At 36.1% G+C, this 14,266-nt stretch overlaps 2 protein-coding genes across 2 annotated transcripts; one reads left to right on the forward strand and one right to left on the reverse strand.

Moving 5' to 3' along the window:
* The first annotated feature begins 1,286 nt into the window (after nucleotides 1–1,286).
* Nucleotides 1,287–7,315, forward strand: LOC104221652 (uncharacterized). Its single transcript, XM_009772757.2, has 8 exons — nucleotides 1,287–1,454; nucleotides 1,546–1,805; nucleotides 1,900–1,961; nucleotides 2,041–2,124; nucleotides 4,654–4,708; nucleotides 6,154–6,289; nucleotides 6,771–6,821; nucleotides 6,901–7,315. Exons 2-8 carry the CDS (start codon nucleotides 1,679–1,681, stop codon nucleotides 6,998–7,000), a joined length of 615 nt encoding a protein of 204 aa, XP_009771059.1. The 5' UTR covers nucleotides 1,287–1,454; nucleotides 1,546–1,678; the 3' UTR covers nucleotides 7,001–7,315.
* Nucleotides 7,316–10,962: 3,647 nt separating this feature from the next.
* Nucleotides 10,963–11,352, reverse strand: LOC138876193 (uncharacterized). Its single transcript, XM_070155098.1, has one exon. It carries the CDS (start codon nucleotides 11,350–11,352, stop codon nucleotides 10,963–10,965), a length of 390 nt encoding a protein of 129 aa, XP_070011199.1.
* Between the last annotated feature and the right edge of the window lie 2,914 nt (nucleotides 11,353–14,266).

The following is a 14,266-nucleotide window of genomic DNA, read 5'->3' on the forward strand; positions in this document are numbered from 1 at the left end:
GCCTTTTACGCCCGTTGTGAATGCAGTCACGTGGTCTCGTGGGTCTGTTGCTCTATCATACTTTGGAATATCAGGCATTTTGAACTTTTTTGGAATTGGGAGTGGGGCAGCACTTGGCTTCCAGGGTTGCTGCGAATATCTGTCCATGTCTACCCCTTTGATTATGGGCGGCACCCCGGGTATCTACTCTATGCGTTCACTTTACTCCTTGAGCTGTTTCTACAAGGTTAGTACTAAATTTTGTAAATCAGAATTAATTACATTACTTGGTTCTCTCTCCTGCTGTTTACTGGGAGTTCCACCGCTGCCTGAGTTAACAAGCCCGGAACGAAGGTTTTCTATATTGTTATTATTTGGAGTAGGTATGGGTGTTGCAACAGGTAACTGGTTAACAAGCGCCTCAACAGCTTTGTTGACATGAGCAGTAATTAATTTCTGCAAAGCTTCATCAACAGCTTCAACATTTTCAAATTGAGCATACTCGTTTATTTGAGATCCATCAAGAGTACCCTCACGAGATTGCTATGGAGAGTCCTGCGGAGTAGGAACTTGAATGTTAATATTCTGTGGACCTCCCTGACTTTGTTGGTTCTCTTGGTTTCCTGGGGTGTTGTCATTGTTATTCGACATAATTGATGCAACAAGGAAGGTTAAGTGAAAAGAAAATAGATTATCAGATTCCCGGTAACGGAACCAATTTGTTTAACCAAAAAATAAAATTTTAGTCAAAGCTAGAATTTAGAAGAACGCGAGTTACTGATAATCAAAAGAATATGTAGAAGAAAGTAATTTGGGGTAACCAGAGTGTAATCAGGAGAAAAACAAGTGAATCAAAGTATATTCCAATTGTATCTTGTGTTTACAGGTGACCAGATACCTCCCTTTTATAGGTATCTTGAAGATATGCGTTTTCCCCAAATCATAATGAGGCTATTATGAATAATTAAAGATATTAAATGCTACGTTACACAATCATTGTAATCAATACAAATTCTCTAACGTATCCAGTATTTAATGTCTGTCGAATTCCGTATCTGCGCTCTTTATTATGGCCAGATCCATTTCTTTTGATAAATGACTTAAATAGGTACGGGCGCTGAATCCTTCGAATGTCCTCCCGTGCCTCTTCCTTTGCTCGTTTCTATTGTTGCCCGTGCCTCTTGACTAATTATAATTCTTTGACTATTTGACCAGTCCACGTGTCTCAACATGTCACTTACATATATAAATGCAATTTTTCCCAATACATGAGGCCCATAAATAGGATTGTTTGGTTCCAACGTTTGAATTTTCACCCGGATAAAAAAAAAATTGGAAAAACAGTCTCGGATCAGTTTTTTAAAGCACATTGATCCATAATTCTTGGGCAAATCTTATGGTATTTCGTCACAATTTTAACGATTGCCATAATTTAGGTGATCATCAAGATGTTCGGTGCTTTAAATTTCTGACCAGTATGTTTTAAAATTTTAATTCGAGGCTATTTTCTCAATAATTTTCTTAAAGGAATCAAATATAAATAGTGTTTCTTTTTCCTTTCAAAAGAGGCAGGATCCTGGCCGGGCCGACCCAGTTGGCAAATTTAGCAGCACGCTACTCCATTCGCGGAACGACGTCGTTGCAGGGAGCAGAGAAGCTTTGCTCAAAGTCGTAAAAGTGGAAGGCATTTCCGAGGAGGATGATAATGATGGTGATGCAGAAGCTAACGAGAAAATGGAGAAATTCTCGACGAGAATCTCAGTACGACGAGGACGATAAATTCTCTTTACCAACTCGCGACGATGGTCGTCCCATTGATACCCAAGGTCATCATACATGGCTTCTTTCTAATCATTGTTGTAAACTCCTCAATATTACTAAAATTTAGGGTTTTAAATTTGTTCAATTTTGAATTTGCAGAACAAGAAGAGTTAGTTCGATCTCTCGAGAAAGTTCAAACTCAGCAATCTCTTCTCTGGAGGGTACGTGTATTACTTTACAAAATTTGGTAACCATTTGCTTGTTAGCTTGTGTTTATTTATGTGTGTTCGTGTCATGCAGGGTGTGTTCTCGGGCCTACTTTTGTGTTATGTGGCTTTTCTAATATACTCAATCTATCAACAGGCATATTATCCCTGGGAATTGGTATTCCTCTGCTCCTTGTATAAATTTATTTTGACTTTGTATCTGGTTAATAGTATGCATTATGCAAGAAGATGCAAAAGAAAACCAAGAGTTACCATCACTGGTTGAAAGTAGCAAATACCCAGTGGAACAGTGAAAGGAGCCAAAATTTTAATAAGGGATTCAAAAATGGCTAACTTGCAATTGAAGTTAATGCACTTAACTATAAAGGGGATTCAACAATTCACATGTATACAAAAAAGTTTGTTTTTTTACCCTCGATGAAGGGCGTTCAATTGAACCACCTTTAAACATACTTAGCTTCGCCATTGGCGTAAACACTACCATTATTTAAAAAAAGAAAAACAAAATTATTTATTATCCCAGCACAAAGGAAAGAAATAAGTGGTTTTAATCATTTAGTTTCTTACAATAAATTTTGGGACACCAAAGTTGATTTCCTTACATTCATCATCTATCTCATGCACATCCATGAGGATGTTCCTGGGCTCTTGTTAAGGCAGGTTGTTGAAAGTTAAATTGGCGAAGGTGGACAAGCTTGTTATCATCTATAGGGTAAAATGTTTTCTGCTGAAAATATTTTACATTGTGAACTCGTATTTTTTTTTTTTAAAGTTTAGATTGGGAAACCAATTTTTTGGGCTATTTTTCAGTGTTTGGTTGGGTAGGTGACATAAGACAATTATATGAAGTGGATTCTAGGGTTTGAGAATCGTGTTTCAGTGACATTTTCAACATTAAAGATCAACTTTTTTTTAGTAAATGTTGGTTGAAGCAAGTGATATGTCGTAGCCAAACGAAATATATTAGTTGTTAAATATTTACCGCCATACCAAACAAGGAGCATTCTTTGGTGACATTAAAGATAATTTGAATGGAAAGAGTGCTCATCAGTGCCGTATGACAGAGGCATGAACTATCACAGTTTCTCGTCTTTACCAATCATTTGTATGTCCCATTAATGTAGCTGGTGCCCTGAGATCAAGCCTACGGAGCATAGATTCACGTGAGAAACTAAATTAAGCTTAGGGAACTGGCACTTTTTCTCTCTGAGGGAAAGGAGGTTTCACTTGGGCTCATCTAAGTTCTGCCAGTAGGATTTGCTAGCAAAGAATTCATGAGAAAAGATTTTGGTCTTATCCTTCCATCTTGTATGGCACAAAGTGGAGTTCAGAATGATGAGAGGAGAAATAGTACCATTTTGAAGTTTGAACTTCTACACAGCCTATCTATTTTGTTTTTCTTTCTTTCTCGATAAGGTTCTGCACCTTCATTGTATCCATATACTAGACTTTTCATATTGAATCATTGATTATGGTTATCAGGCTAAAGTAACAAGTTTTGTTTTAACTTTTCAACTCTCAATAGAAGCTTTATTAGCTTATCAGTTCCCTCCAGTATCACCTCTCCCACTACCCCGGGAGAAAAGGTAAGGGAGGACCTCAGGCTGGAAACAGATGACTGAAATTACAAACCTAGCATTATAATAAAGTAGGAATTCTTCATGTTCAAGTAGTTTAGGAATCTGAATGCAGCCATCCAAGCAAGCGTACAATCACTAGAAACTTAAGAATCATAAAAACTAAGATGCCAATTCAACACGCAGGAAAAAATTATCTTTAGGACAAGAGCTGCTGGTAAAGCAGTCAACTGTATGGAAAAATTTGACTGATGAATAAGACACATTATTGTATGAATCAGCAGCATCCAGTCATTGATTTATGTGTGACGAGAAAGAAGAGTATCATCTGGAAGAAGAAATAATAAGAGAACTTCTTAAAGAGCACCATTTCATGGACTTCTGTTCTCCATCTCATCTGTATCATGAGAAGAGAGCGGTACAAACTACCTTTTTGGTGTTCCATATCGGTAACATCAATTTCACATTATAATTATTCCTCAATTACGAGGTTTAAGTGTTAAATATCATGAAATTTGAGGATGGCATCTGATAATCAAGCATGTCCTCAATCAAAGAAGCTGAAACATGGATTTTATATATCAAACTCACAATTTACCTTGATTGAGTCTTTCTCTTATTTCCTTGATATTGGAATTTGTTGGAGTACCCTACAGAAGCGTTATCTGAATATTGGTCACACTAGCACCGGACAAACTTTTAGGAAGAGAAGTGAATGTTAGATAGTTGGATAAGCTTATGCAGGAAACTTAGGAGTTATATTATGCTAGGAAAATGATGGAAAACAATGATAAATACCATGTGTTATTCTTGATTTTCTCACTTTGCAGTGTGTGTTTGTGGTTTATATGTCGAGTGTAATAAATATGCTCTATAAGCATCAAGGATATGTCGATCTTTTGCTACTTCCTCAATACTAATGCAAAATATGTAGAAGACATTCACTCTTTACATTAAAGACAGCTAATTTGATGGCAGCAGGTACTTTCCACCGAAGAAGTGATTGTAAATCTTAAATAGAGTGCAAATTATGTGAAATATCTATTATACTCACAATATTTTCCCCCTTAATGCTGTTGTTGATTTCAGTATTTTAATATGGTTAACAGCGATATCATGCTTACTTCATGTATGAAGTTGACTCATGGACCATCATTGCTGCAGGTTTGTCCCTTTACTACTTTCGTGCTTTCATTGGCATTGCAGCTTATTCAGTGCTTAAAAAATCTCTCTCTGAACATAGTACCTTTCTGGTCATGCCCTACCACTTCATATTTCCTGCAGTTTGATTCCTTTATTTCTAGAAAGACAAGTTTTATGATGCTTTGAGCTTTATTATGTCAATGGTAAAATTCAGAGGGTTATTGGTGGATGCAACATAATGTGGCCCATAGTAAAGGTTGACAACAATAGACACCCTTTGTGTTATTTTCATCTCATAGTTCATTTACCTACAAGCTTACAGGCTCAGTTAAATCACTTCATTAATTTCTGGAAAGACGAGACTCCCGACATTACAATTTATATGACGATGACGATCTTTCTATTTTAAAACTTCCCCAAATGTTTGTCTTTGACATCATTTCATTTTTAAAGAGCTTTCACAACTTTCAAGAATTTAAACATTAAATTGCTCAGCTTTTAAAGTTTGATATGATGTTCCTCTATCAAACTGACTTTTCAACCATTAGTTTAATATTTTAATTGTACCATACTACCATCACTAATGTGATATACAGGTCAAACTAATATCTTAAATACTGTCATATGATATGAAACGGAGGGAGTAAGTATTTAGTCACTATATTGGTTATGATAGTTCTTCAGGATAAATTGGAGAATAAACGCAAAGTGAGCATTGTTATAAGCTTGCTCAACAAGTAACATATCTCTTGCATGGTTATGGTCCCTCCATCCTTTGGAGGGGCTTACAGCCTTTGAAGATTTTCTAGCACTGCTGGAAACTTCTGTTGACCATCTTTTACCCTCTGAAAGTAGATAAAGGAAAAAAAAAGAAGATAATCAAAGAAAGAGGGAATTGACTTATTCTGTACCACAAATAAGGTACTGGTAAATGTTAGAATTATTTCTTGTTTAGGGGAAAAAAGCATTTAAGCAGGCTAGCATTTGATAATTTTCTACAATTGAAAGTTAGTTGTTCCGAGTACTAGATGTCTTCTTAGATGATTATATAGGCAATGATCTTTAGGGGTCGTTTGGTATGCGAACTAAATTATCTCAGGATTATAGCATAGGAATTATAATTCCTAGACTAATTTATCCCACCTGGGAGGTGGGATAAAAATAATACTAAGTTTGATGAGATAAGGTGGGATAAGATGGGATATTCAGGATTAAATCTGGGACTAAGTTAATACTATGTTTGGTTGACGGTATAAATTTATCCCGGGATAAATATCATCAACCAAACTTAGCATAAACTTAATACTACACTTTATTCCGCCTTATCCCGCGTACCAGACGACCCCTTATGGAATTATTTTCAGTCTTGAATTTGCTGGAAATCATGTGCTATCATTAATCAAATGAGGAACAATTGTTTCATACTTTACGTCCTAATTGTTGGCATTTGCTTGAGAAATTCTCAGATTGGGCAGCTATTTTGACGTGCTTAATGACCATAAAGGGCTTACTGCATGAATCGAAATATCATAGGAGGTGGCTATGGTCTTCATGCTGCATTGGCATGATTGTAGCAGTGTTTTGGCTGAATCACATGCTAAGGTGAGCTGCTTATCACAGCAAGGTTTTATTTTACTTCTTATTATACTCAATAGCCACTTTTGGGATATTAAACTACCTAAACAACTGAAATTGAAGGAGTAACCAAATTCAGATTTTAATTTTGCCTATTGGTTTCTTATAAATGAGCTCCGACCATCGTGGGTAGTCCCTTGCCACTAAAGTTTAATATTTGCAGTTTCTTTTTCTACTGATGATCTTTTCCTTTTATTGACAATGAATCCAATACATTTGGTAGAAACTGCCATCATATTTTCTGTGGTCGTTGATAGGCCTTATATAGTATCACCTTTGGCATATCCATATACTAAATTGATCAACACCTTTATTCAGCTGCCCTCTCTCCTTTCTCTACATGTATACACCTACGTGATACGTGTGTCTTTGCTTTGCATTGATCAATTTGGACCCTTAGGCCCTATAAATCTGTTGGTTTGACCTACATCGTGCATGTCTTTTGCAGGTTGGCAAAATTTAGATGGGATATTTTGTGGCTACCTGTAGGGCCCCTTAGGTAAGCCTGCTTTTGACTGTTTCCACATTCTTAATTATGCCTTCTGCTGAAAAACTGTCATCGAACTTTGAAATTGCAGTGGAGCTGGAATCTGCATTTACATAGACCATTTACTAAATGTGTCATCTGAAGAAGTACGGAAACTTAGAGGATATATGTATGCATATAAAGCCAGGTAAAGAGTTTAGAGGATGTATTTATGGGCCCTTAAATCCAGTTAAGAATGTCACCCTAATCGATTTGTAGCACTCAACTAGTTCCATTATAGATTTTCCCTCTTTTTGTCTGGTGTACGATGACTATGAGATGTACTGTAAAGTTTCGGAGAGTGAGTCTGATAGGAAAGGGCTGAAATTAATGGCGGAAACTCTTTTATTCCATCATTCCATTTCCCTCGATGGGAATTCTCTGTTCTCGATATATGGCACTGTAAATACTTTGTTCCTGGTACTAATATACTTTCGTTCTGGTGGGAATTTTTGTTCCCCTGCGAATTCTGGCTGTTTGAATATGCTTATGGATTTGTGTAAATGTTTGATTTGATTACGCACATGATATTATGCTTGGTTTTTTACTGTTAATTGTCTCTATTTTGTAAAAGCAGTTAGTTTGTACTTTATACACCAAGCGTTCATTTGGTTGATGATATAGGAATAATGAATCCAACCGCAATAAACTCAGTGTAATCACAAATGGGGTCTGGGGAGGGTAGAGTATGCGCAGACCTTATCCCTACCTTGTGAATATAGAGAGGTTGGGGAGGGTATTGTATACACAAATTTTACTCCTACCTCGTAAAGATAAAGAAGTTATTTCTGATAGACCTTCGGCTCAACGAAAACATGAATAATAAATCCTACCATAGAACTTTGCATAAACTAAAACACTGTTTGGTGAATAAGAAAAAAATATCGTTGTAGAACTAATTAGAGGCGGAGATAGGATTTGAACCTTATGGGTTCGGGAGTATAGTCTTTTTAAGTTAATGAGTTTTAAATTAATAATTTGTATATATTTATTAGGTTTTTTAATACAAATACAAGGTTTGAACAAAACTTCCTGGATTTGACGAAGGCCAAGGTCGATTTTCACATATATCAGAGTCACTCATTCTTATTCTTGATTTATTTATTATTGGTCTCTGATGTTATATTTATCCACCTTCCAGATGTTTAAGCATGGACATACAGGGAGGGGGGGGGGGGAGGGGTGAAGAAGTTCGCATTGATTGAAGAAATGTTGTACTAACTCCTTATCCGGTTTTGAATAATCTCCGTCCCATAAACTAGCTTTTAAGATTGAGCTAGGTTAAAAACTTATTTTTTTATATTATTCTCGATCTCATGCGGATCTAGTTTTTAAATTTAATTGGCTGGTATAAAATACTACAACTACATTTATTAACCTTTAACTAAACAAGAATACAGACTTTGTGTGTGTCTTTTATATATTTTCTAAAATATTCAGTTATAAAGGTATAAATCAAAAGATAAGTACCACTACAACAAATTTCACTTGAGGCCACCAGAAACGCGTTGCTAAGATATTTGCAGGCATGCTTTTATTTGTGTGGCCTTTATTACAAGCTTTTGGCAACGATTACAAGAATCCAAAATATAGCGAGCTTAAACACGTATCAGCCTCTTTAGGCCCAAGGAAACTTTATGTTGGACTATATACATGATACAACAAGTATTTATACTGTATTTACCATTTATAATTATACTTTTTTTAAAATACCATTCGTATCTATATTTAAATTTTGTAGCCAAAAAAAAAATTCACCTATGGTATTGAAACAAAAGATCAATAGTTTTGAACTGTAACAAGGGAGCAACAAGCTCTTGTAGTTCAGTTGGTTGGAGCACTCACTTAGTAAGCAAGAGTTTTGAGTTTGACTCTTAAGAGAATTTTATTTTTTGTATGGGTTGTACAGGTTGTATCCTTGGGAAGATGAAGAGTGGGGGTGGGGGGCAGAGTTTTTATTTTCCAGTTTTTCTTTTTTTTCCTCGATTTATGACACGTGTCAGATGCTTATTGGCGCGTGTAATAGCAATCTTTAAGCATATGTGGTCAAACACCAAAGTGGTGTGTAATTGACACACATGACACACCTTTAAAAGTTTTGGCGTGTAATATTATTCATGTATATAACATGTGTGTAAGAGGGATTTGGAGACAAGGTCGATGGGTAAAATATGTATTTTGCCTATATTTTATTGGCTATTATATTTTAGAGCGGCTAAAAATTTATATTTCTCAATTTATAGTAAGCTTACTACACTGATTGTAAATGACAAAGTAATTAGAGAATTTGAGCGTGTCGTGCAGTTGTAAAAAACTTTAAAAAATCAGTAAGCTTATACTTCATTTCATATGAATTGCCCAAAGTCATCTAAATCACAAAAACTATTAAACTCAATTCACTATAAAAATATTTTAAATTAACATTTTTATTTGCACGTAAAAAATAACAATATTGCAGCAACTGCAAAATACGATATAGTGCGGTGACAGACTGGGCACATACCAGAATTGGTCGTCCATCCATGGATGCAATGAGGGTGAACTTGTGGCTGCATGGAAGCTCGACTTCTCCTCCAGTCATTGCTTCCCAGCAGATCATACAATTCTTTACATCCTGCGTCTCCTCTGCAGGATGCTCCTGCATCTCTATGTCCATGTCCATTGGATCATCTCGGCTACATAGATACCACCTCCCAATGCAATAATAAATGCACGTGAATGCTATCAGAGCCCCAATAAAAGAGTAAGATTTAAGCATGCTCTGACCAGCTACCACGATGGAGCACGTGTTGCGCAACAACATGACATCCGAACAGTAGAGTTAGCCCGGTGTATAACAATACCATCTAGGCGAGTCTTGATAACCCTAATAAAAGAATTAGGAAACCAACCAAAATGCAAGAAGGCAAGAGGAAACCAACCAAAATACAGCTCGTTCTGGCAAAATGCAGGGCAAATGGAATGATCGTATAAGTGTGAGGAAGTTTTGCACTCTTTATATAACAAGAGGAATGACCGAGATATCGTGTGCGCCTCACGTGCATCTCGTGCGTCATGCTTGCATCTTCTGTATATTAGTAAAAACCTTTTTAAAATATTATATATTTTCAAACTCTATGTATGACATATAAAATAAAATTAAAAGGAAAAAAATCTCAAGTCATATATGTATATATACATGTCAAGTCAAATTCTTATCACCCTTTTATTTAATAATTGGATGCGTTCTTGTATCACTTAATGTTTCTTTGATGGCTATAAATAACAGAAAAATATTGCATTGACTGAAAATCGGTCATACAAAGCGTAGAAGTGCAATGCATAAGGCACATAATGACTAGAATAGTTAAAGAAAAATTTGGGAGAGCAGTTACCTTGGCTGGGGTGGCAGCTATGATATACCAGATATGGAAGGCCAAAAATGAAACTCTTTGGAAGCTAAAAGTCCCAAGACCCAGCTGGTTTCTGACCAGGTTAAACAAGACTGTAAGTAAAGATGTTTTGACATTCTGAAAATTGGACTGCACATCAAAGGAAGAGGATAGATAATAGAATTATACATATAGACAAACACAAAATATAGAATGAGAATATATATGGAAAATGAAAAGTAAGATATAGGATATAGGGGACATAAGGGACAGTTAGGTATATGATATAAGGTAGAATGAGAATGTACATGGGAAATGAAAAGTAAGATATAGGATACATAGGCAGAGTTAGGATTTGAGGTGTATGGGTTCTAAATTATAAGACAAGATTATGACCTAAAACTAATATACAATAACAAGCTGACTAAAGAATGAATATCAATATCTAATATATGTTTAAAAAGTAACGAACCAGACAAACACAATATATGAATATAAACACTATCATTTCAATTGCACTCGACGACTTGTCATGTTTTGAAAACGATCAATGATCGCATCATTAGGTACACTTTCAAATACTTCATCCTCTATATAACAAACTAAACAATCATTCAAAAAGTCATCACCAATTCTGCTTAGCAAGTAATTTTTAATAAACTTTTTGAAGTAAAAGCCCTTTCGACCATTGCAGTAGCCACAGGTAATATCAAACTCAGCTTCACAAGCAAGCAAACAAGTCCTCATGTCTTGTAAATATTTGTTTTAACCAATGTCTTCAAGAGATCGCCAAGCCCTTTCAAGTTAGAGAATGCATTGTCCATTTCTCGCTCATAATCAATATAGTTGTCAAGCTCAAAACTAAGATTTTCAAGGTTGGAAGTAGTGAACTCATTTGGATAATATATAACAAGTTTTATAATCTTGTTTTTATCATGATTTGCAAAAGAATCATCGGAACTCAAACTAGTCGTACCAAGAAGCAGATCAATATTCACTTTACTAAAACGACTATTAAGCTCCGAAAGTTGCAAATCAATAGCGGCACAAGAAACTTCTACGTGCAAATGATAAGAGTACGTAATAGTTGAGCTTTTATGCTTTGAATTTCGAAGACCATACTTCTCATCCATTTTTGGGATCACAATACAATTCTTATCACAACGAAGAGACATATTCTATCAAAGAATTCCATTTAGTTTCCCTCATTGTTTGCAATTACCTCTTTGTGAAATGAACAAGTTTTATAGCACTAATAATATCTTGATATTTTCTTTGTAGAGCCATATTAAAATTATATCTAATTGCCAATATTTTTAACATTAAATGTAATGTATACACAAACTCATAAGATCTTATATCTTCCACTAAACTTTTTGCCAGTGCTTTCTCCTGATAATTTGAACCCTCATTTGCAAGAACTCCAAGTACATGAATAATTGATGAGAATAAAGAAATAAAGTTAAGCAATGTCTTAGAGTGTGATCCCCAACGGGTATCACCTAGTCTTTGAAGCCCAAGTTCTTGATTTAAACCACTTCCTGTATGAACTTCACCAAGCACTAATAACTCATCTAATTTTTCAGCTTGATCACCTCTAAGCATCTCCCTACGCTTATAAGAACCTCCAACAACATTCAAAACATTAGCTAGAATGTTAGAAAAATTATTTATATCATGATGTTTCTTTCCAAAAGCTACAAGAGTCAATTGCAATTGATGAGCAAAGCAATGTACGCAGTATACCAAAGGATTATATTTCAGAATCAAAGCTTTAAGACCATTGATTTCTCCTTGCATGTTACTAGCTTCATCATACCCTTGTCCCCGTATTAGAGATGAACTCAATGAATATTGTAAAAGCAAAGAATTTATTATTTTTTATGATACATGTGTAGTTGTATCTTTAACATGAACAAGACCAAGGAATCGCTCAATAAGTTCACCCTCCTTGTTGACATAGCACAGAACAAGAGCCATTTGTTCCTTATGAGAGACATTCTTAGACTCATCAACTAATATCTCAAAAAAATTCCATGCAAGTCTTCAATTATTGATTTCGCCGTTTCTTTTGCACAAGAATTCACAATATCTTTTTGAATATCAGGATAAATCATGGTGTTATTTTTTGGACTTTTTCTAATATCACATTTTTCACACCTTCTTTCATATCTGCATACCATTTTAAGAGATCTAAAAAAATGGCCTCTTCTTGTTGAAGCTACACTCTCATCATGGCCCCGAAAAGATATTTCTTCTTTCAAAAGATATCTTATCACATCAATTGAAGCATTCAAGTGAACTCGATGTTCACTTTTAATTTTCTCAGATTGCTTGTCCAAAAAAGTTAGAATAGATTGTGCTTGATTCATTAAATCTAGCATCATCTTGAAATATCGACTATGAACACTATTCATGTTACCCACATATGATTTAAGCCTTTTTAAACCTTTATTTCAACCTCTAAAACCATCCGTTGTGAAAGCATCACCTACTTTTTTTCCATATCCTCCAACCTCATTTTTAAACAAGTAACAACAAAAACAAAATGTTTCATCTTGTTTAATACTATATTCTAACCATTGAGAACATGAAGTTTTAAACCATCGGGATTAAAGCGACGCATTATTCCTCCAAGATCTCTTTTTGGAAAGACAAAACCACGAGGTTGACAAGGTCCATTTTGTATATAATTTCTCTTTACTAGGTCATGTAAATTAGGTGGATATTCTGAAATTGATTTTCTTTCAATGGGATCGGGCGCATAATCCAACACTTTATCCGATGCTTGGGAAGGATTAATATTATTACTAATAACTGGATATAGAGAACTTGGCAAAGGAGAGCTAGAAGAAGATGCAAAAGCTTGAGCTTTGTAAAAACTCGTGATCATATCGACTTTTGCTAGATGACCCTAAATTTCACAAAACACAAATTATACTTCAAGTTGTATGTTTCACAAAGCTATAACAACCTATTCTTTATCTTCTTTGATACAGTACAAGGATGCCCCGGGATTAGGTGGGGCGCCTTAACTAAGGATAAATATAAGGAGTTGGAAGGAAGATTATCGGCAATGGGAGCTTGGAGAAGTAGTGGGGACGCAAACACAATGTGGTTGACAACGGCGGACTGTATAAGAAAGGCGGCGAGAGAGGTGTTAGGGATATCTACGGGCCACAATGGTGGCCACAAAGGAGATTGGTGGTGGAATGCAGTTGTCCAAGGTAAAGTGGAAGCAAAGAAGGCGGCTTACCTGCGGTTAGTAGGGAGCACTGACGAGGAGGAGAAGAGAGAGAACAGTCAAAGGTATAAGGTAGCTAGGAAGGAGGCGAAGATGGCAGTGACGGAGGCTAAGACGACAGCTTTTGCTCGTCTGTATGAGGAACTAAGGAACAAAGGTGGGGAGAAGAAGTTATTCCGACTCGCTAAGGCGAGAGAGAGGACAACTCGGGATCTGGACCAAGTGAGGTGCATAAAAGATGATGACGACAAAGTTTTGATGGGAGATGACCAGATTAAGAGGAGGTGGCAGACCTACTTTCATAAACTTCTAAGTGAAGAAGGGGATCAGGATATTATACTTGGGGAATCGAGGAATGCCGACAGTCACCATGAAGTAAGTAATTGTAGGGACATTGAGATCGATGAAGTCATGGAGGCAATGCGTAAGATGAGAAGGGGCAGAGCTACCGGGCCAGACGAAATTCCGGTTGAACTGTGGAGGTGTGTGGGTAGAGCAGGCTTGGAATGGCTTACTGCATTGTTTAGTGTTATATTCAAGACTAATAGGATGCCTGAAGAGTGGAGGTGGAGTACAATGGTCCCGTTGTATAAGAACAAAGGTGATGTCCAGAGCTGTAACAACTATAGGGGCATCAAATTACTAAGTCATACCATGAAAGTTTGGGAGAGAGTGGTAGAAATGAGAGTGCGAAGGACGGTGTCTATTTCAGACAACCAGTTCGGGTTCATGCCGGGGCGATCTACCACAGAAGCTATCCACCTTATTAGGAGGATGGTGGAACAGTACAGGGATAGGAAGAA

The sequence above is a fragment of the Nicotiana sylvestris genome, chromosome 8 (assembly GCF_000393655.2).
Source record: "Nicotiana sylvestris chromosome 8, ASM39365v2, whole genome shotgun sequence".
In the NCBI taxonomy this organism is placed as follows: domain Eukaryota; kingdom Viridiplantae; phylum Streptophyta; class Magnoliopsida; order Solanales; family Solanaceae; genus Nicotiana; species Nicotiana sylvestris.